The 24,680-nt window shown below is 45.5% G+C and overlaps 1 protein-coding gene across 2 annotated transcripts in view; it reads right to left on the bottom strand.

Moving 5' to 3' along the window:
- Positions 1-22,738, bottom strand: part of atrnl1b (attractin-like 1b) — a 124,659-nt gene extending 101,921 nt beyond the window's left edge. For both annotated transcript variants that reach the window (XM_080835076.1, XM_080835077.1), the window contains exons 1-3: positions 21,577-22,738; positions 4,483-4,566; positions 1,424-1,537 (exon numbers count right to left, since the gene is read on the bottom strand). In XM_080835076.1, coding sequence (XP_080691202.1) covers positions 1,424-1,537; positions 4,483-4,566; positions 21,577-21,827 — 449 coding nt within the window. In that variant the 5' untranslated portion in view covers positions 21,828-22,738. The remainder of the gene's footprint in view (positions 1-1,423; positions 1,538-4,482; positions 4,567-21,576) is intronic.
- Positions 22,739-24,680: the final 1,942 nt, after the last annotated feature.

Below are 24,680 nucleotides of genomic sequence, written 5' to 3'. Positions count from 1 at the left end.
CAGCAACTCCGCTGAGATTTCATTTGTGCTTGTGATCGGATGGAGGGCAGAGGGAGTGGAAGATGTCCCAATTTGATTTGAGTTCTGACTTCCAGCGGCGAGTGCACTCATCTATGTGTGATTTTTATTTAGCTCCCCACTTCGAGTGCAAATTAAATTGCCGTTAGTGCCAAATTGAATGTCTCGATTTGTCTGATGTCTGCAGCAACTAGGAAGACACTGGTGTCATGAGACAGCCATGGGCACAAGCTCAGTGGGAACTGCAAGCACTTTCATCTGTTTGATCTGTCAGGTCCAGATCATCATCAGCTGAATTAGGAGAGTGTGTGTGTGTGTGTGTGTGTGTGTGTGTGTGTGTGTGTGTGTGTGTGTGTGTGTGTGTGTGTGTGTGTGTGTGTGTGTGTGTGTGTGTGTGTGTGTGTGTGTGTGTGTGTGTGTGTGTGTTTGTGTTTGTGTTTGTGTTTGTGTTTGTGTTTGTGTCTCTGTGTGTCTCTGTGTGCGTGTGCGTGCGCGTGTGTGTGACTCAGGGGTGTTGGAGAAATAGAATGAGGGGAGATCTTTTCACACACATCTGTTTGATCTGTCAGGTCCAGATCATCATCAGCTGAATTAGGTGTGTGTGTCTCTGTGTGTCTCTGTGTGTCTCTGTGTGTCTCTGTGTGTCTCTGTGTGTCTCTGTGTGTCTCTGTGTGTCTCTGTGTGTCTCTGTGTGTGCGTGCGCGTGCGTGTGCGCTTGCTTGCGTGTGTGTGTGTGTGTGTGTGTGTGTGACTCAGGGGTGTGGGAGAAATAGAATGAGGGGAGATCTTTTCACACACAGTAGCATCATCTCATCTGTATCTGTGTTGTATTTTGCCAGTGTGGGAAGAAGAAGAAAAAAAGCCTCAGTGTACTGTAGTGGACCTGTGTTATAGTTGCAAAAGCCACCTCTGGACTTAACACTTTTGTGGAGATCCTTTTATGCATTTTACATACATCACTAACATACCTTTGGACAGGGCTATAGGTGATTTTAGCTGTATAGTAGGTACTGAACACTTTCACATGCTGTGGGGTTACCAGGCTTTAACATAATACTTCACTGACAGGGCTTAGTTGACCTGTGGCATTAACCCTGCTAGCAGGCTAAGAGCCATGGCTGCACTCCACTGCTAGCATGCCTTGCAGGGATTAATTACAAGAGATGGCCATGGTAACAGATCCCCTTAAGCCACGAGGACCCATTACAAAACTGCTGATAAAAAATTAAATGAATGGAGCTGGCCACATATCACACATAGATCATTTCACATTGAATGAATGTCTTTGAAATGTATGTATTCAAACATATTTGCGCTCAGTGTTATACATTGTTCATACGTTTCAGTATTAGAAATGCATTAGAAAGGGCACGGTACTGTGAAAAGCACAGTGAAAAAGACCCACCTGAACACGGCCACCAGGGGGGCGTAGATTGAGTCCCCGTCGTAGACGTACATGTGGTCCCAGCTGCACTCGGTGGCAAAGTGGTTGAAGCGTAGCCTCAGGACTGCGTTTGGGCTGGAGCAGAGAGAGGGGGGAGAGAGAGAGAGGCGTTAGAACCTCACGGCTCTGTGATCGGTCCCTGCTGGTTTGGGCCGTGCCAGCCAGCACACATGCCCAGCTGGGAGAGAGGGCAGTGGCATACGAACGATGCCATTGCCCCGCTGGCAAGAGGAAACAGATCCTAAATAGCCCAAAGCACACTGCCGCGGCTCATATTTTAGCTCCCATATGAAATGTAAAATGTCCAGAGTCAGATCTAGACTTGAGGACAGTGATCTGGGCTTTGCTAACTGTTTCAATCTGTTGAATTGAATCATCAATGTAAAACCACCAATATTCTGATGAGGTAGTGACAACATACACAGCATGAAGAAATACTCTCCTTGGTAAGGTAGTACGTGTTGCGCTCCTAGCACACTAGAAATATGAGTGGGACAGGTATGCATGTTAAATCCCTTACGGATTATCTGGTTTTACATTTTAATACTACAGGTGCTGCTGCAGCCAGGATTTATGACCAAAACCAATCAAATGCACACAGCATTTGAAGAAGGAATTGGATTTAGATCCTCTTGTGTGGTGTGACCCGTTAGCTACTGGAGAGAGAGATATTTTAAGAGGTTTGTGGTCTGTGATTCATGTTTAAAGAAACAGAGAGTCAGGTAGGGGTCTTAAACTGTGGCATCCCTCTGGGTATTCTGTTAGCATTTAAAGAGGCAATCCATACAATAAGGTAGACATGAAGGTTAACATGATTACTTGAAATTGAAACCAATCCTACATTTGATGTGTATCTTTTAATCTTAGCACAAATGCTCGGTGATTACCAACATTACCCTTTTGTGACATTTTCACTGCATGTGGATTTAAAACGGGGATAAGAGGCAATGCACGGAGAACACAAAGGGAAATCAGGCAAACAGAAAAGGGAAATGGAAGTCAGCTATTAATACAAGATCAGACAATAGATGTAATTTAGCTTAGAGTCACAAGCACAACTTCTGGTGAAATGGATGGAAAAATGTAAATATGCTGCACAAAACAGAAAGAACTATCATTTTCATCTGGGGTTTAGGAACATTTTAGTGTCAAATGGTTTTCCTTTTGAAATGATAACCTACTAAAAAGATAAAAAATACTTCCTGTGTAGAGAAAGGCAGTTATCTTACAGCCCATGGCAGATGATAAGATAAAGTGTTAAAGTAAAAATAACCCCAGGCCATGAGAATGTAACCTAACCTGTGAACTCCAAACAATACAAACAGAAAGGTCAAATCAGCTATTGGCTGATGACCCTCATATCCTAAGCTGTGAAGTTATCAGGGCAAGTTTTATCTAGAGGAGCTCAATTAGGTTAGGCCTAGATATGGCTCATTAGTTTGTTTTGGCACTTTGGTCCACACCTGCTGGTTTTTTATCCAAGTTATGGATTAATTGCCTTAACCTTCAGATGACCTTTCTATGCTCTCTTCCTTTACCCCAGCCCTCCTTTACAGAGAGGTGAGTGAGGGGGGACAAGTGATTAGGTGAATCAGAGGAAGCCCACAACCATTACATGAATGTCCTTTAAGCGGACTCTTGCTAAAATGGCTGAAACTCAGACCGTGTAAGCAAGGAAAATGTAGGTCTGCGTGTGGTCTGCAGCGGAAGGTGTGAATATATATTTAGACCATATAAAATGACTTCAGGGGTGAGTTGTGACACACACCACAACACACCACACCACAACACAACACACCACACACAGAGACACTTTGCTTCTAGGAGATGATTTAGATTTTTAAAACAGAATGGGGAAGAGCTCACAGAAGAGAGGTGGCATTGTAAATCCAGGGAAACAAAGAACTAGACACGTGCCTAAGGTCATTTCAGCATGCATTCCATTATATGATATCTAGTCCAAAAAATGGAGGAAGATTTTGGGAAATGATTGGACTTTTCTGGAAGAATGACTGTGAGTATGGTATGGTTGGGTGATTATGTGTCCAAGAAATTTAAGAAATACTCTTCCTGTCCAAAATTACGCGCTGAGCGCTGTTGCAATTCAAAATATGGGCCTCACAAACGTCCCAGGGGTTTCAGCTCTGAGTCAGAGGCAGGCCATGTGAAATGGCTGACACGGTGCTGTTCAGGAAACCACAACATACTACTTATCTTTGATGGAGATCAGAAGCAGCTTTTGGGGAAGCTATGACTGTAGATATGTTGATAAATGACAACAGTGATAAATTGTGTTTTTAGGGGTCAGAAATGTGCAGTTGCTGCTGATGTTGATGTGTGAAATTTTTAAGATACATGCATGGGCTTGGGTCCAATTCATTTGTTGTTTTCATTTTATCTTATGATCAAATCTTAGAAATGGTTAGAAATACTTTGCAAAACAGTGCATCAGCATGGAAAGACTTTTTTTGTTAACGTCATTTTAGTTATTTATTTCTCAAAACATGTTATCTTTGTTCCGCTCAGCAAAGGACACTAGTGGGTGTGTGTGTTTGTTTGAGATTACTGGACAACCCACACACCAACTTCCACCGAAGGGGGAAAACACTTCTTTATCCCCGCACAAACAGCTCCAGGGAACTGAACTTTTGACCTCTCAGGAGCACTTCTGATCCGGTTATTGATCTGGCTCAGCTCTGGCTCACATCTGGCCTGTTTAAGCAACAGGAGCAAGTGGCCCATAGCTGCGCTTCTAGGGGAGTTCAGACTGGGGGTTTTCACAGGCTCCTCCTAGAGGAATCATTCAAAAAAAAAAAAAAAACCCTAATCCCGCAATTTCGCCTCCCAATTCCATCTGAGCTCGATAGCATTTGGCGACCGAATTGTGCAACCTAATCCTGGCCTGAATCCAAGGGTTTTGGTGTGTCTCTGTGTGTGTCTCTGTGTGTGTGTGTGTGTGTGTGGGAATGGGAAGCAGATGTGGAAAGGAGTAGGAGGAGGAAGAAGAGAAGAGAACTCACTATCCTTCGATCAGCCAGGTGCATTTGGTTTTGTACTTGTAGTTGATTGGGCCGTCGGTGAGGTACCCCGAAGGTTCCGTCAACCTGCGGAGAGAGAGAGAGAGAGAGAGAGAGAGAGAGAGAGAGAGAAAGAAAGAGAGAGAGAGAGAGGATTCAGAATTAAAACAAACTACAACTTCCATTATACAAAAGAGCTCAAGGGTTATCCTCCAGTGCTTCCCCTGAGGATGGATTTTCCATATTGAGTGTAATCTTCTGAAGGGCGTTGCTCTAAACCAAAACTTATGTGTCCATATTCATTAAGCACTTCTCTGTGAGAAATCTTGACTTGAGGGTCAGACATAGCTGTACATAACCTAGCCTTATTCACTAAAAGCACAAAGAAAAACACTTCATTATACAGCCCCAGTGCCAACACTGCTATTTAATAGATAACAGCCTTGACAAGAACCATTGACGACCGGGATTAGCGCCAGGGAGGTGAAGATGTAACTCTATCAAATCTAAGCTCTCACTGAAATGCTCTTTATTCTGTCCGCTGAGTAAATGTCTGTTATCAAATAATGCTGAGAATTAATCCTAATAAAAACAGTCGAATCAATGGCATGATTGATTTAGTTTTGGCTTCCCAGATAAGTCCAAAAACACACACACACACACACACACACACACACACACACACACACAGAGACAAAACAGTCCCTGAAGCATCACCTCCTACCAACATTTCTTGGTTTCTGGCCTTGAAAGTGAGTGGGGCGAAAGGGGGCAGAGCGAGTGCAACAGTTTCCACGCAAGCGCCCTGTGTGGCAATGATCTCTCCACACGTCCCAGCGTAGACAAGCTTTAAGAGGTACGGTGGAGGAGAGGAGAGGAGAGGAGAGGAGAGGAGAGGAGAAGAGTTTATTTCTGTGATTATTCATGAGCAGATGGACACCAGCGAGTGGGCTGACAGCACTAGGGTGATTCACCCTGGCAAAGACGTCTACTAATGACAGGGTCCAGCCATCCCAGAACAGCCTGTTTGTGTGTGTGTGTGTGTGTGTGTGTATCTTTTTCCTTTTTCTCCGTTGCACCAAAGAAGGACACACCCAGGCCACGGAGCGAGGGCTCTTGTTCCTTAGTTACATCATCGCAGAGGGAGAGAGTGAGTGTGAGTGGAGAGAGACAGAGAGAAAGAGAGAGAGAGAGAAAAGGAGGGAAGAAGGGTGAGCGAGAAAGAGAAGCAGACAGTGAGAGAATGCAAAACACAAAAACTAAAAGGGACAGAAAGACAGTGAGAGAGTGAGAGAAAGACAAAGAGAAAGAGAAAGAAAGACAAAAGAAAAGAGAAAGAGAAAGAAAGTGGGAGAGAGAGAAAGAAGGAAAGAGGGAGAAAGAAAGAGAGAGACCTCTGCTGTGGCCTGCCTTGAGCACTCCCCTGACTGGGGTGAGGAGCAGACAGTCATTGTGTGCACAGACAGGCCCTTTTGTTTGTGGGTGTCAGCACCGAGGAGCAGCGAAGCTCCACAAACAATGACCCCAATATTCCCCAAGACACACTCTTTAATTGAACAAATTAATGCTGAGCCTGATAAGCACACACACACACACACACACACACACACACACACACACACACACACACACACACACACACACTCTCTTGCTCCTCTTTTAGATCGGTTGTGAAGGAACGGGGAGAATCGATGGCTGCCGTGACAGCGAAGGGACCTTCACGACTTCTTTTGTTTGTTGTGTGTGTGTGTGTGTGTGTGTGTGTGTGTGTGTGTGTGTGTGTGTGTGTGTGTGTGTGTGTGTGTCCCTCTAAGCCATGTGTCTGAGTGTAAGGGCACCTTGAGCTGGTCAGGTGAAGCGACAGACTCCTCACTCTCCTCTCACTTCAGCTTCCCGTTACCCTGCCTGACACAGATGTGCTGCAGGGGGCTGGGGTGGTGGGTTTGGGGTTTAGGGTGGGGGTGGTTGGGGGGCGTGGAGGGATGACTGTTGACTGTCAGATGGGTGCTGACAGGTCAACAGGTGTAACAGCTGGTCTGTGCATGTACGTGGCAGCAGGTGCATTGTACCCACAGAACAATAGGCACAGTAGGCGCCTGAGGCTGGTGGGGGAGGGGGTAGGCTGTGGGGGTGGGGGTGGGGGGTTTAGAGGAATCACAGATCGACTACGCTGCGGAGAAGAGACATGGGGAGAGAACACAGACCCATTATGTCGCCCACTGTACGTCTGCGCGCATCACAGCGGGAGTGCTGTCCGTCTGCAAACCAACAACGCTGGAACAGGCACTCAAACGCTGGCACAGCGACTCCAGGCATTATCTGATGTCGGTTTCTCTGCAGCTCCCGCACACTCTCGCTCTTCCTCCATTAAGTTCCACTCACTTTGATCCCTGCTCAGAATATGTTCCACAGCGCGCGCACGCACACACACACACACACACACACACACACACACCACACACACCACACACACCACACACACCACACACACACACACACACACACACACACACACACACACACACACACACACACACACACACACACACACACACACACACGGGAACTGGGAAAAAGAAGGGGGAAAGAACGAGCCGGCTTCTCATAGCGAGTAGCAACCGTCACCAGAGACAGCCGGTGGTGGTGGCAATATATTCGACAGCTCTCGACAGTCAGAGCCAGTCCTGGGCCTCCTCGGGAAATCTGCAGCCAATTACCGTGCTGAGCTCCCAATCCAGCACCACTCCTGCGCCTCCCTGGGAGGGGTGTCTATAATCAGGAGGTGCGGGGAGGTTTTAAAAGCGCCCACAAAAGAAAAAGAACCATAATCAACAGCCTGCTGCTTCCGTCAATGCAACCGGCAGACGAGGAGGGAGGGAGAGAGGGAGGGACAGACGGAAGGAGGGAGGGAGGGAAGAAAGATCCATCGTCCTGTCCTTGTCAAGATGCCCGTCATGGGGTGCTGCTTTCTCGGAATGAGCACGTACAGCCTAGTTTCTCATACAGACAGACGCACAGCCACTTTTGAAACAACGTTGAAGATGTTTTCTTGAATAAACAGCGTCAGTGTTGAGGATCAGAAGTTCATCCCGGATCAGAGATGCATAAGCAAACATACACTTCAGAACGTGCATGGGGTGAAGAACCCAAGGGCTATTAACTGGAATGTAGAATACCAAAACATGGGTACACACACACACACACACACACACACACTTAAACATAGGCCCACAAAATTAAAACTCACACTCACACACACACACACACACACACACACACACACACACGGTAACAAATCCCAGGCCTTTTTCTTCCTCATGTGCACACACCATTCATAACGTGTAGTGTGAGAGGGAGAAGCAAGTGAGTCAATGATTCAATTATTCACCGTGACTCCTTGAATGTTTCATGGGCCTCGCTCCAGTGAAGTTAGACCCCACCAGGTCCCAAAGGTAGTCAGTGATCAACACACACACACACACACACACACAAACACACACAACACACACCTACACGCAAATTTGAACTCACTTATTGAGTCAGTCAGTCACTGTTTGAAAGGCAGTTTAGGTAGGCGCTTGGCAACAGGGCTCGACACCGAGCTAACCATTCTTCAGCTAGCTGGTGGCTAATCTGTCCCCTCTTCCCTGGACGTTTTATGCAGCCACTCACAGAAAGTGGGTTAGCATAACATAGTGCATAGTGCATATTGGTGAAGCATTGGCATCACTGGAGCTCAACAGGAGAGTGGAGGAGTGGGGTGGAGGAGGAGGGACAATGTGTGAGTGTGTGGATGTGCACCGGGGGAGGTGTCTGTGTGTGTGGGAGTGGGTGTGTGTGGGGGGTATGTGTTTAAATTTGGGGATGGATGAGGCAGGGTGAGGTGGGTTGGAGGGGTAAGTGTATATATATTTTTGGGTGGATGAGGCAGGGTGAGGTGGGTTGGAGGGGTAAGTGTATTTATATATATTTTTGGGTGGATGAGGCAGGGTGAGGTGGGTTGGAGGGGTAAGTGTATATATATATATTTTTGGGTGGATGAGGAGGCGTGAGGTGGGTTGGAGGGGTAAGTGTATATATATATATATTTTTGGGTGGATGAGGAGGCGTGAGGTGGGTTGGAGGGGTAAGTGTATATATATATATTTTTGGGTGGATGAGGCAGGGTGAGGTGGGTTGGAGGGGTAAGTGTATATATATATATTTTTGGGTGGATGAGGCAGGGTGAGGTGGGTGGGGGTTGAGTAAACGCTGACAGTTTGGTGGTGTTGATCAGGCTAAGGGGGGGCCTCTTCCTCTGTGTGACTAATCTGCTCTTCCTGCCACGCGCACAACGAACGCCATTGATTTCCGCCAATGACTTCCTGCCTGCCACTCTCCTTTCAGCTCCCTCACTTCCTGTAGGGCTCCGGGACAACCATACCCACCACCCCCTCTCTCCATTCCCTTCCTTAAATATACAAACACACACACACACACACACACACACACACGCGCACACGCACACGCACGACCTTGAATTGAAACACACACGCACACACACACACACACACACACACACACACAGACACACAGACACACAGACACACAGACACACACACAGACAGCAGACCTTGAATTGAAATAGTATCCAAAGGACTTTGTGAATGAGATTCCATGTCCATTCGGCCATGCCTGTAATCCCATAACTCAGATTCTTCTGTGTTGCACCTTAGAAAGTACAGTATGTCAACAAACATCAGTCAGCTTGTCAACAAGTGTTTGTTATAGTATAGTATAGTTTAGCACCCAGCTGAAATGCATATTGTACCACTGAGAACTGGGGAGTGAAGTCTTCACGTGTAATACAGGAAGTAGAGAAAAATTGGATTGAAGATTCTGTTCTGTGCTTAACATTATGATCACAAAAGTGAATACTTAGATGGGCGTTAAGATGAGAGCATTCTGTTTTTAAGGAAACTTATTTGCAAAATTCCAGTTTGCTCATTTCTCCTGCCAATGCCACACAGGAATGATGCATTACATCTGGGAAGTATGTCACAACAGGATGAAGATGCTCAGTACTTACAATACATAGCCAATGGAAAAAAACTCAAGGAGGCACTTGCCGTCCGCAATTTCAGCCAATTGCTCCTTACAGTCCTCCAGCTGTCTGTTCTCTGTGAGCACTCAAACTAAACAAGATAAAAGAAAAAAACTAAAAACGCTGGTCCTGGATCAGTATATGAGAAAAGAAACGAAGCAGCTCGGACTGAGACGTACGCTATTCCAAGAAAGCTGCTGAGGGAGTGATATAATTAGATCATATTGGATTGAGCCAAAATATCCAAAAACGTTTTGCCGGAATCACAGACTGTACCTTAACCGTAGTAGGCAATGTGAATTCAGACACAAAGAATGCTCATAGTCATAACGGCTCATTAAACAGTCAGCATTTTGCTCTCTATGATAACTGCCTGATCGTATGTGGTCCATGCTATAGCCTACTGTGTGAAAGTCATATGCCAAGGTGAATTCAGAAGATTTAAAAGGCAGATTTCTCTCCTTTTTTGCAATTCAACAAAGCCCTCAGTGGAGATTATGCAGTGGAGGCCTACCATGCTCAATTAACATGGACAAACAGCCAATGTTGCTCGGTCAATCGATTGATCTGGAAGAACGGAGCAAAAGGCAAGGAAGGGTGGGGAGGGGGGTTAGGTGAAGTTGGGAGATGGATGGTTGTGTAAAAATTCTGACCAAACTATTTCAACAAGACTCCAGCAAGTGTCAGTGCCAAGTTAGGATTTCCAGCTCAGTTTGAAACCACAGCCATTCATCACATTTTTCACAGCTAGCAGCAATAGCACACATGGATTGAGACTGACAACATGAACCACAAGCGGCCCTGTCCTATCGTTAACCCGCTAGACTACGTGCTGCCAATGTGCAACCTGTTAGCACACTGTGTCATCAACGGGTACTGCAAATCAAAACAGTTCATTCAATCGTGTCTCCTCAAAATGGAAAATATCACAAAACCATACACACACACCTTTACATTTCACAATTTCTCTGATGCCCTAGACAACCAACCACAATGGTGTGAAAGCGGAGGAAATTAGCCTAACATCATTAACATGGCACAGGCCTCGCACTTCAAAGCAATACTTTCGATTAAGCACCTCGGAAACGACACAGCCCAAGATAACTTGGGGAAGACTACATTAGTGCAAGACTTAAGCCAAACAGTTTTAACACCTCCAGTAATCTCAATCTCAGTAAATTGATCAGGGGCCTTACAAGCAGCAGACATTTCATAATATGTCATTCAGGCCAGTGGTTCAGTGTTTCAGAGAGGAAATCAAACCACAGCCTAGGAGTCCTCAGGGTGTGAAGCAGGGCAGCAGGAAGGGTTTTGGTTTCACACGTAGGTGTTTGAGGCGGAAGATGTTTACCACAGAAGATCATAAATTGGTCATGATGGCTTAGCCTGAGTTTTGGCTGGTTGTACAAGGCCCAGGGAACATCTTGAGATTATGGTGAAATTAGATGAAGAGGTTAAGTGTTCATATTATGTGAGGCTGATGATGCAGTCTACCATCTGGTCCTTAGCCAATCAGAACGCTCGTCCTGTCGTTGCCATATGATTGAATGATCATTATTAATTCAGATAGGGTTTATTTTGCTATGAAGTACCTTTTTAAATGATGTGGTGGCATTTTCAAAAATATCACGATGGAAAAAGTTCAGTCAGTAGTGGCATTTTTCAGCAAGTCTTTAATTTACTAAACTTGTTTACCGTCTTGGTGAATGAATAACATCTTGTCCTTAAGTGTCCGGTCAAGAAACGGAGGAAATAAAGCCAAATGAATAAGCGAGGCCTACTAAACATTAAATGGATTAACCCCTAGCAATGCATTCACCCTTTAAGAATCAAAATGATTAAGATGAAAAATACTGTGGAATCTGATAAATATGACACTGACTATGACCTAGCCCTGCTTGCTATAGTCCAATATTGATATCACTTGACAAAACAAACATGTCAGGCACTTCAAAGTCACTGAAGTCGAGTAGGAGCCCTATTCCCACGGGTTATCCCCCGAGCTCAGGCACCAGCCCAACTGTATATAACTCAGCCTCCAAGTTCCACCAGCGACACTCAGTCTCTCCATTCCAGCTGGGCCAGGGGGCTGCCAACATCTTTACAGCCGCAGCGTTTAGCCTGAATGGGAAGCCAAAGCATTTGGAGACCCCTGCTAACTACAGTTAGTGTAATTTACATAATTTACTTGTTTGGAAGGAGTCTTTCGTTGAAAGAGACTTACTGTGAGGAGGGAATTAATACCTTGGGTTGTTTTTTTAGTTTTTTTTTTTTTTTAAACACACACATGAGCACTCTAAAGGCCGAATTATGCTCTGTTTTAGACGTAACGCGTAAGCACTTAAGAAACACAACCCCCCCTTGCGCGGCAAAATACCCCCCCCCCTTGCGTGCTTAAGTGCGTCGCCCAAAATTCCTGACTATGCGACTAAAACACTACGGCCCTACACAGCTCGCAAAGGCTGTGATTGGCCGGCTACCACAGCCTTTCACACAGAGTCTCACGTTTCCGGGTTAATAGCATACAGTCTTTTTTAGACCCAGACATTTTTTTAAATCATGAATACCCTGCAGACCGTCTCACAAGCCTTTTCTTATGGATTAGGAACAGACATAACAGAAGAGGTCCGAAGACATGAACTCCTTTACAAATCCTCTTTAAACACTTATAAGGACGCTCAAATTACCGTGAATATCCCATTCTCACCCGCGATTGTTTGGAGAGAATGTGGTCATTCACAAACAAATAGGTACTTTCATATTCATTTTCCGCCACTTGTGAGTCATGGTGATATCTTTCATTGAGTTCATATTGACGTGAATCCATCAATTGCACCAGCGAGTTTGATAGAATGAGCCCGGTCTGCTCATACAAAAGTTAACAGTAACCTGCCGTTACCTTGTGGCCAGCACCATTGTAGTTACAAGCATTGACAACATGATGAGATTCTCTCGCCGTTTACCACCTCATCTTTGAATAATGTAACTCATAAACACATCGTTTTAAAGCCTGTCGCAGTCATTATAAGATGTCAATAAACGAACTTTTGCGACATGTGCTGTCTTTTTCGCCACTGGTATAGGGGGGGGTGATAATGGGGGTTAAATAAAAAAAAAATTGGAATTTGATTACGTCCACTTCAGGGGTGATTCATTGGGTAATTTGGGAGATATTTTGTATAGGGACTTGGTATCTCTTGTGAAAAAAAAACCCCACCTCCTCCAAAAAACTAAATCTGCACTATACAGCCTATACAAGCTGGCCGCATACCTTGCATTTGGTTCTTGCCTTTGATGTTTTGATTGCTCAGTGTACTTTCTGCAGCTTTAGACCTCTCATCTACTGTATATCATCATGAGGCCTCTGCTCTGACCCTTTTTTAACATTGTGTTTATTAACAACCAGGTAGTACAGTCATAACAAATGAAAATACACAGTTGTGAACTTTTCAACTCGCTGCTCCACTCTGACTCTTCTTTGTCCTAATCTCGATCCTGTTGTGGCTTCATACATATTCAGTGTATTCATACAAGTTATCACATAAGTTGTTTCTCAAAGTAGAGAGAGGTCAAAATGGCGTGCAGTCCTTCGACTAGATCTAGAGATAAGGAGTTTGATGCAGACAAAGACTTTCCTCCATCCAAGAAATTCCAGCCAGACACCAAACTGCCCACACTGCATAGTGTGATAGGGATGTTGAGGTACCACTTGGAGGGGAAGGTGTCCACTGATGTAGCAGTGCGAGAGGTGGCAAAGCAGATATATGCCAAGTACTATCATGACACTGTGTACTGTGTGTCTCTGAGCACTATCCAGAGGAGGGTGGAGGCACTTAGGAAAAGCTTCAGTGAGGGGAGGAAGAGATATGGCCAGAAGGGCAAGGAGAACACAAAGGCTGTGAAAGACTACAAGAAGCTTTTCGAGGAGAAAAGTCAACTCTTCGATGTCTTTGCAGAGGACCCTGTGAGAAGGAAGGCCCTGGAGAAAGAGTGGGGGGTGAGCATGAGTGAGATGGAGTATCAGTATTACAATGACCAGAAGACAGAGAGAAAGATGCTGTGCTGTAAAGGCGTGGATCCTGTGTGGTACCACAGTACCATGAGAGCTCAGAGACTGAGGGAGAGGCAGGAGGATTACAGGAGGGAAAGGGACCAGCAATTTCAATACAAAACCATAGACCAAATCTCTGAGATGCTGGTTGAGGCTGGTGAGATTCCCACCACCACTGCCAGCAGCAGTGAGGATGAGGATGGGAGAATCCACAAGAAAGGGAAGCCTGATGATGAGGAACAGCAGGATGAAGATGTGGAGAGTGCAGCGACTGAGGTTATTGAGATTGAGTCTGAAGGGCACAGGACAAATAAAAGAAAGCTGTTCAAGAAAGTGGCTGAGCCTCTGCCTGAAGAGTACCAGCACATCAGGATTTCGGAGCGGAAAGTGCGTGACTACTTTTATAAAACGGTGGCCAATCTCTCAGGGAGAGGACTATCACTTATTGAAGCGTCTTCTGCTGTGATCGAGGTTGGAAACACGCTTTTCGCACGGAAGTGGAAGAGCCCTGAAAACACAGAAGAAATCTTTGACATAGACACTGTGCCAACTGACCGGAATATTAGAACAGCACTGCAGCAAATTGAGGCCCAGAGCCTGTATCTCGTGGTGGACAAGCTTGAAGTGGAAAAGCAGAAGGGAAGGATGGTGACACATGCCTCAGACAGCACAACCAAGAAGGGGGTGGGCCAGTTTATGGTGCAGGGACTTCACGTGGGTCAGGAAAGTCCCTTCCCTCTGCCAATCCTGCCAATCCATGGAGAGACAACTGAGGACATAGCAATGCAGGTGGACATGGGGTTTGAGGTGCTGGCATCAGTGAGAGGAGTACAAGTGCAAGAGGTGTACAAACTTGTGGACACGCACATGACTGACAGCACAGCGCACAACAAGGGTTTTGCTGAGCTTCTGGCAGAGATGTACAACTTGGATGCACAGCAGGGCAGCTCTTTTGTGGCACCCACACTACACTGGGCTTCAGCAGTGTGATGAACAAAGTAATGAGGCTGTTGGAGGCAGATATGATGATGGAACAGGTTCTGAAGGGTTTCATGGTGGATCTGGAGATAGACAGCAAGAACGCCAGTCAGGCTGGGCAGGCATTGGACATGTGTCTAAAGTTAGTGGCACCTGAATTCTCCCACAAGCCCTGGAACCGCTACAAGGAGTTCATCCTCTTCCTCAAACAAAGGCAGGTCTCCAGTGTCCTGTTTGCCTATAAGGATGGCAGGTTTGGATGTCTCTCGAGGGCAGCAGCAGTCTTAGTCCACAACTACGACCACCTGGCTGAGTTTCTGAGCCAGAATCCACACATTAACAACCGCCTGGCCTGCCTAGTCAGAGAGGTGATGGAACTCCCCTACCTGAAGGTGGTCCTTGTGGTGTTTGCCTGCCTGGGTGTCCACCTGGTTGAGCCATTCTATGCCAGGACCATAGAGAAGGGTGCTACTCACACACAACTTGGGGAGTTCTATAAGGGCCTTCATACAGGGCTAGGCAAGCCCATCACCTGTGATAACTACACTAAGTTCATCAAGCCAGAGTTCCCAGGTGTGTCAGATGAGTTGTTTGCCGGTGTCAAAGAAAACTACACAGCTGAGGTCCTGAGTTCTGTGTCCATGCTGGCAGAGGAGCACATGGAGGAGGTTCTTAAACTGACTAATCTGATGCTGCCCCACCTGCAGACTGTCTTGGCCAGACAGAGAAGAGACTATGGCATCGATGAGGAGGGTTTCCCTGTGGAGTACCCAGTGAGTGAGCAGGCTCCAGATATCGACCAGACCCCAGTCCATAACATAAGCATGGAGAGACAATGTGGCAAGGTTGACTACAGATTGAAAAAGCTTGGCACCTTACAATCTGTGAGCAGGTCCATTATTCTGCAAAGATGCCAGCAGCTGAGGGCCGGACAGATTCCCTCCTTCAGGGGATTCCAGGCAGCCGCCCAGGCAAAGAGGGAGGTAGAACTCTCCTGGAGTGAGCACACAAGGGCTAACTTTGCGAAGGGGTCTTCTGAGAGGCAGGAGATTGCTCAGAGGAATGAGAGGAAGAGGCTGGACATGCTGGACAATCTCAAAGCCAAAGGAGGCCCCTTCACAGACAGCAGAGAAGTTGAGCAGTTCCTGGTTGACCCAGCTATGGATGACAAGGGGAAGCAGCAGCGAATGAAAGAGGAGATGAGGTTCGCCAGGGAGAGCACCAAGCTGCTCCCGAAAGCTAATCCTCTTTTCAGGATCCAAGTTGCCCTGCCCAGTGGGAGGAGAATGAAGACGGCACAGGAATTTGCAGATGCCCTGATGTGTTACTTGGGCAGGAGAAGTGACAGAATCACCCTGCAATACAATACATTTCAACAGAGCTTGGACAAGCTATCAACAGTACAGTAGTAGGACATAGTATGGCCTGTTTTAAGTATTTGTGGCTATGTTAGGCTCAGCACAGTATAAAAAAAAATTAAGTTTTCAACTCACAATAGGTGTACATCATCAAAAAGGCACATTAAAGCAAAAACTGGCATAAAAAACACATGTTATTTTTCAATTTCAAGAGGTGGGTTTTTTTTTTTTAGATAGAGGGGTAGTTCCAATGACAAAGTTGCTTAGTTTAGGGGTCTTAATCAGCACCCAAGTGGACGTCTTGAAATTTTTACCCCACACTTTATCACCCTCCCCTAACTGGTACTGAATTGCCAACATTTGTATTTTGTGTAACACATGTATTCATAACATCAAACTTTCATGCTCCGGTAAGTTTTTTTCCTTTGTCCTGCTGCAATAAATAGGCTTACTTAACTAAAAAAAAAATCTACAGTTCTGGCGTTAATTTGCAACACGCAACACGGCTCACAAGCCTTGCAACACGGCTCTGCGTCTAAAACGAACCTTAAATCAAAACTTGTCTAAAACAAGTTCCTTGTGTAAATTACGTGCTTACGCGTTACGTCTAAAACAGAGCATAATTCGGCCTTAAGCAGTGGGTGAACCTCTGACCTTGGTGTTGCCAGGTTTGACTGGCCAAGTTCCAAGAGCTGTACACCGCAAAACAAAGTTTTCAGGGCTTGGTTCACAGACAATTTATGAGTGTGTGACGGAAAGCGTATGAACCATCAACATACAAGGGACACATGACGCAGACTATTTTCAAACAGGATGACTGCATACAGCCCGATCCAAACATCAAATATTGTAAGATGTGATTAGCCACTGGCTGTGCATATTTTTTATAGAAACAAACCAAAAAAAGAAAGAAAATTAAAAAACACTGAAATGCTTGAGCAGACATTTTTTCCAACCCTGGCCATGGCATCTAGAGAAAACATGGCATCTGTTTAAAAATTACCAAAAACAACATAATCCCACAGACTCAAACACAGCACGCATTCAATCATTAACGCAGTTCTAAAAGAAAGGTTGGAAATGAGACATGCTTGCATGAAACTATTAATAGCTAACTGGAAAGGAGTCATTCAAAATATTTTCACTATGATCGCAACTGACCACATTAGCCAACATCTTAGTTGCCTATATATAGTCATCCATCACTGGTGTTTTGAAAAATATGTAGTGCAACAATGATGACAGTACAGTGATATTTCATAAGCCTAAACTGTACTGTATATCAAAAACCACTTAGTCTAGTGTGTCTTTAATATTGGTTGGGGTGTTTGTGCTCAAAACAAAAACAGCCTGCAGAAATTCATAACTACTGCTAACCTCGACAAGCCCATCCCAGAGGCCTCTTCCTCCTCCACACAGATGCACAGAGATTTATAAATAAGAGAGAGATTACACCTGCCTGGGCCAAATGAATATATGATCATTCAAACGCCCTATTTTCAAAAGGATTCATGCAATCTCTTAATCTCCCGGTCACGTGTGTGTGTGTGTGTGTGTGTGTGTGTGTGGTGGCTCGATGCGAGGGGCACGTCCTCTGCGCTTGCCTTACGCGGTTCCCAACTGTCAGAGAGCCTGGGATATCGGCCTGTTCCAGAACACGACTGTTAATCATGACAGGCATTCCAAATGGCGAGCCTCATACAGACACCAGACGTTGGAGTTAGCATCTTTGCTGATGCTTCTCTTTTCTCTCTCTCTCTCTCCCCCTCTCTCTCTTCCTTGCATCTTCACTTTTCCTCTCCTTCGACCTCCCTCCCTCTTTCTCCAAGCCTGGCTGACTTTGTTGTGACCAGACTGTCGCCTTATTGTGACTTCCAAAATGACATCTCTCGGTTAGCCGCTTACTCAGGCCTTGGACCTGCTGTTGAACTTTGCAGGAAACCTGTGGAAGCCAGGTGTTCAACCATGCAAAAAGAACAGAGTTCTGGATAAATGAACACATTTACAGCTCAGACGATTATTTACTCCTGACACATCTGTATATCTACAGACCACACCCCCCCCCCCCCCACACACACAGCAGAAGAGTGAAAAAAGGTGTCTGTGCCGGCAGTGTGTTCTGATCAGAATTCTCACAGAATTTACACTGTCAGGCTGGCATGTCAGCCCACTGAAGAATTCTTCCTGCTTGGCATCAAAGAGATCTCACACTCGTACACCTTCTAAAGTCAGCGCATACTGAGAGTGCAATACTATAAACTGTTAAGTGGTGACAGGGGTATAACTTGGCACTCTCCGCATCACCACTGGTAAAGATCGGTTCTAAAAATAGCACAGAGATGGCGTAAACAGAACTGGCTTAACCCAAATACCAGACAAGTTCACCTCAATGGCAAGTCAACAGTCTAGTGTAGTATGATTCAACATCACAGCAGACATAACAGAATTTGACACCCCAATCTCAATCACCCCATATCAGAATCGGTTGTCTAAATAAATAAATAAATAAATAAATAAAAACTCCTGACAATTTTATGGCCTAAGATTTAGAATTGGCCTGAAGAGCACCTTGTCATCAGTTTCGCAAGACTCTGGATCTTACAACTTTGACTGAACAGCCTGTTGCTCAAGAATCTGATCACAAACGCAAGTCAGTGTTTCGCATGCAACGGCCATCACCTTGCCTAAGTACACCAACAACTCCCTTCCACTTCCTTCTATACCCAAACATACAACTTGGGCCAAGGTATAAGATGAGCTGCATGCTGGGACAGACATGGAGAAGGTGCTCCCACTAGTCAGCGCCAGTTCTGAGGTCTGATCGTGTTTATAGACAAACATCAGTGATGGAACAGCTCTCTGTGGAAGATCGACAGGCCTTTCTCAGAAGACCGTTATGAAGGGGGTTGACAAAACACAGGTAGTTCCTAATTAGGTCTAGCGGTTTATATTTGTTTTTGCTTGTTTGTTTGTTTTTCTGTTAGTTATTTTCCAAGTTTAGATCTGCGGGATTTCCACACCTATCCGTCACCACTACTACTACTGCTAACTCGAAGGTCCTCCCAGAGGCTTCTTAAAGAGAACAACATTCTTTTACATTAGGTTACGTCATTACATGACAGATTTCCAAAGTTCTTTCATGGTTTGACCAACACGCATCCGGGACCAAGGCCATAAACAATACTCTCACAACATTTTCAAACAATAGACTACATGAGAAACAGCTTGACAATGTAAATCCCTCTGTGGTTGTGCACAAGAAACAAATAGGATATATAAAGCCACATGAAGAAGACCCAGTCAAAGCCTCAACAATTAAATTCTTTGCTGGCAATGACAAATGGACATACTGCCATAGAATCCTGACGCCTGCTATTCTATAAAGCCCTACATTCACTTCACAGTGACAGGTGGCACGTATGGCGCTGGTCGCTATTTTCAGTTGCCTTTTTTGGGTAAACGCAGGGTAGGACAGCCTCATTCAGCCTCATTCTCAGAGAAGTCACTGTGAACGTGTTAAAAAACAAAGGCGAAAGAGGGGCTCTTTACCTGCTCCTCGAGACAAAGACAATCTCACCAAAAGATGAGGTGCTAGGGCCTTCAAATGTTCATGTTCGGAGGAGCTGCTTTGACAATGTGAAAACAATTAGGGCAGAGCTTATCTTTAGAGTCAGTGGTGTCCCCGTCGCTACATGTGCGTACTAAGAGAACAAACTGTCTTCCATCTGATAAGAGGACGTCCTTGACTTTGCCACATCCACAGCAAACATGAAAAAGCAAAACACTGCAGTGCATCGTCCATGCATTCATGTATGGAGCCTTTCTACAAAGCCACACAAAGTCCAGGTATACATCTGTACGTGGGCTCAGTATGAGCACGTGTTCTACGTGGGAAGCAACTGGAGGAAACTGATGTTTAGTTATGCTACATCCTTTCTATGAGTGAGGGCCACTGGCCTCAGAAATGTCAATCTGTGTGAGAGTGCGCTGCTGGAAGGTCAGACATGTCACACAAAGCGGTGTTAGAGAGGGCATAGCTGCCGACTGACGCAGCGGGATAAAAGCCTGCCAGCAGGCGGGCACCTGGGCAGACATGGGAGCAGTCACCACGGCACGGAGAGATGGAAGCCCAGCGTGTGGCCAGGGCCCAGCCTCCTCTCTGGTCCCTCTGCTCCGCAGAACGGGTTGAAGGCACAGCATCTTTTAGAGATGCCTTCAGTTTGACACCCAGGGGTTTTGGCCATAGCGGGGCCAGTCTTCTTTTTAAAAAACATGCTTTTGAAGAGAGAAGGAGAGACAAAGCAAGTAGGCACTGGACTGATTTTCTTTTTTTTCTCATCTCTTCTCCCTCAAGATGTGTGAAACAAAGGAAAATCAGCCCCTCCACCTGAGGAAAAGGCTGCTCTTGGTTATTTTTAGACGCTCGAACAGGAGCAGTCTCCAAGTCTTGCATTAATCACACAACTGTCAAATGAGCTCTTATTTATACCTCTTTTTCCCCTCTCAGAACGCCTCACTACATCTCACACTAAATGTTTTTGTTTTTTTCCCGTTATCAGTGATTTCCACTTGGAAAGAAAATGGAAAGAAGAATGTGCTCCTCTCATCCAAGACACTGATATCACTACTGTGAACCAAAAGACACTGATATCACTACTGTGAACCCAACAACACATTGTGAATGGGGCCCCATCACAATCGATAGTGCATAGTGAGGCATTAATTTAGGCAAATGTGCCCACAAATTGAATCTCATATTCCAATACGACACTTGATCTTAACTTGCCCGGACATATCCCATTTTCTCACCCGAGCACGGGCTAAAACAAAAGTCCCTTTAGTCTAAATTAACGTCAGTCTGTTTATCAACACAAGAACAGCTCCTGGGCCCGTACAGTAAAGGCTGAACTCAGAGCGGGCCACAACATGTGGAAAATCTCGTAACATCCGAGGTTAACAGCCTGGCACTGGAATACAGCCACATAGATGGAATCCATTCATCATAGCCCGTCTTGGAAGACATGCTTTTAATTGGCCACAATCCTCCACTTCTACTATCTGGGGCAAACGTAAAAAAGGGGGGAAATAACATGTCCAAGCTAGGCTATTTCTCATACTAGTAATCAATAGTACACTAGATTAAAGATCTGTTTTATTTGCGTTCATATGCTTGGTGGCGCCTTTTTTTTAGAGAATGAAGCCTGTGGGTGCCTTCAGAGATTGAAAATGCCTAGAAATTGTAGGTATTGTATCTGGAGGGTGAACTTAAGATCAAATGGCTTCTAAGTTAAAGATAGCCCAGGGTTATCTTTAACAGATGTTGTTCCAGTAATTGGTTGGGGGCAGAGCACAGATTTGAAAATGAGCCGTGTTGAAAGGTGCCCTAATGCTCTCCCTCAATCAATTAATGGTAATGAGAAGAGATACCACTTGCTACAATGTGTCACAACTGATATTGTCAGAGGATGGTGTAACAATGTGGCAAATACATTCTGGATGACAGTTCTATCCAAACCATTGTAGACAGGGGAAGCCACATTCAGCTGTGGGTGAAAGTGCGAACGCTCTTCAAATGTGATGTGAAAAGGGTCGGGTAACATCTCAGGTGTGTTAGCAAGGGTACTTACTTGAACCGGCCCTGACAGTGTTGACACTGGTCTCCTACCCATCCTCGGTCGCAAACGCATGTCCCATTGATGCATTTCCCGGAGAGACAGTTTTTGTCACAGGTTTTCGAGGGAGAGGCGTGCGTGATGAGCACCAGGTAGAACATAACGCACAACAATAAATATCTGTTGACGTCCTGCAGTCCAGAGCTCGTGTATGTCCTCTGTCTTAGAAAAAGCAGCTCAGTTCTTAGCATTTTCCCACCATCCATTTTCCTGCTGTGTGGAGGCAGCGAGCAAGGCCTTCTGATGAGTAGAGGCGAAGCCGAGTCTCTTTCGTGGTACCCAGACTGTTTCAATTAGCTGGGGGATCCATTCAGAAACTGATCAGGAAAATTCTGTCAGACATAATCTACACTGTTACAGGACTCGGCGAACGCTATAACTCAACCATTCCAACGACGAAAACATAGTAAAGAAAATTCCATGTATTACCGATGAATACAAATATTCAAATATGACTACAGGTATAAATGATGGCTCGCCTCATTGTGTTTCGAACAACAGAAGGAATTTCCTACGTTACCTCCTGCAGTTACGGGTGGAAAATTCTCTAAAGCGCACAATGCTTCAAAAATGTTGGAAGCGGCGCATTGTCCCCTATAAGAAAAGTCTTACGGACAAGATAACACTCACGGCATCTTATTCTAGATCTTCATTCTGCTCCAAAATATCCCGTTCAGCAGCCATTTTAAAGCGTAAACATCCAACTAACAGACTGGTGGATTATTTGCGTTTACAACATAAAGCTGTGAGACTGGTATTCGCGTATATGAGCGCCTGGAGACAAAACCTCGTCCTTTCCCAAAATAAAAGGAACAATAGCAGACAGGCTAGTCCCTTTTAATTGTAGCTCCGGAACCAAAGCAGGATTGCAGCAGGAGCCAGTAACATGGATGTTGTTGCTGGTGTTGTCTGTGGCGTTAAGGGATTTGGCCAGCCAAGATAATTATACCGTTTACTCATATTTTCTGCATTGGACTTGCCCAAGCGTGGCGAGGCTGACTCCTCGGCCTTTCTTATCGTAACCGTTCCTTCCCGTCCGTGAGGAAAATACGCACAGCACGTCGCGTTTTTGATCCCACGACCACCCTCAATACTAAAGCCGAATTAGCCAACGCCAGTGGAGGGTCGCTAGCTGCTCCTCAGGTTGGAGAAAACTCAACACAGAGGAGGGTGCGCAGGCGCACTGGAGGCATTTAGACTTTAAAGAGACAGGGCCGATTAAAAGCTGCAGTCCTCCTCATTGCGGCATCTGGAGAAGAGGGAGAAACTGGTCCAACATTCACTGATAACATCATTGACTGATGACCTGAAAGGGCCATATGGGCAAGGGCTCTTAATAACTATCCGCGCTATAAAAACTAAAATTGGATGCAAAGTTTTCAATCATCATGAAAGCACAATAAAGCATTGTGTCCTCAGCCTAATGTGGTGATGTAATCGCAATGTGTCAACCTTTTATTAATGTTGGGTAACAAATTAAGATGATTTAATTGGCTATATTTTATTAACTTAATATCTATTACACGCTTCGTGGCATGAACTGGGCCAAATTAAATGACCTGCATCTTAAATATTAGTTCCAGTTTCATTGTTTATCATTAGAACCCCTATTCCATCCGCTGATGGAGTTAACTTAGAATGAGACCATGCCGTATAAATACTAAAACTTCTTCACCAGCAATCAAACTGCAATTTCTGGTTACAGTGTAACTCTTCGGAAGAATGTAATAGTGGCAAATCCGACTTCCAGTCTGATGAGGCACTGTTACATAGTCAGCTTGTTGGACACTGAATGCACTGATGCCACTGAGCTTTAGTGGACAAAGATAAGCCAGCAATGCAGAGAGGAAGCTCAGTGACAGATCACTGATAATCCCATCACCTACTCATCCAGGCCACGCCACAGTTATCTGTGATATTTGCCCCATCTTCTGGCTTTCACTCATCACTGAACATCCAGCCATGGCAACCGAGCCGTGACAAATCTATTAGGTAAATTGGTGGCTGAAGACTGCTCAAAATGATGATTGGTAAGTCCCTATCCAGACACACACACACACACACACACACACACACACACACACACACACACACACACACACACACAAACACACACATACACACACAAACAAAAAACATGAAAGATAACTTAAGCCAGGAACACCACCCACCCCCTCCCTGAGCCATTTAATTATATTCTTCCACAGCTCTGCTGCCTGCCTGCCTGCCTGCAGTGGCTTTTATAAGCAGCACACCTCTCAGCTCTACTGGCATATGGTTCCTCCTCCACACCATCAGCACATAAGGGAGGAGAGGAGGTAGCCTGCTCTGGCTGTCGTGACCATGAGTAACTCACACAATGGCAAAAAGAGATGTGTGGGCTGCTGTGCAGGTGGGCTGCTCTTCCACATGGGCGGGATGGGTAGGATTTTGGGCATCTGTGCTGTGGGCAGTGAGAGGTGGGCGGCGTGCGCTGGAAGGACTCCCCTGTGCCCACGTCTCAGTTCAGCTCAGGCTTGAGAGAAAAAAAAATACCAGTTTGGGCCAGAAGAAAGCAGGCATGCGAAGAGGCCAGTTTCAGTCCTTAAAGGGCCCTCCATTGTTAAGGTTCACAGCGAGTCTGATTGACCAGTATTCCTAAAACAGCTCAATCAAAGCTTGCCTTAATCACATTTCGCTATGTTAATGTGAATGCTCATAACGCAATTACTGTTGTTTTTCTTTAGATGACTATGAGCTCTGGGTACCTCGGGAGAGACACATTCAGTATGTGTGGTTCAGCCAATCAGGGTGTCCCATTCATCTAATCTTATGTGAATGGATTCGGCTATCTTCAAATCAATAATCACTGACATCGTTCAGCATCGTTACATCTAATACCACTGTACCCCTTTTGTAGCTGTTATCCTAAAACATGAGGCTTTGGCTGCCAACCCCGGAGGGAAGAAGTTGCTGTATCCTGCTCTCCCTGGACCTCGAAGGTATGCATTACCAGCAGGGTTATACTTTGTGGCTCACTCCCGTCATCAGAGCCCCATTCAGTCAGGGCTGTGTAGTTA

This window comes from Sprattus sprattus (genome assembly GCF_963457725.1).
Source record: "Sprattus sprattus genome assembly, chromosome: 3".
NCBI classification, from domain to species: domain Eukaryota; kingdom Metazoa; phylum Chordata; class Actinopteri; order Clupeiformes; family Clupeidae; genus Sprattus; species Sprattus sprattus.
Note: the sequence above shows the minus strand (reverse complement) of the source record. Positions and strands in the feature narration are given on the sequence as shown.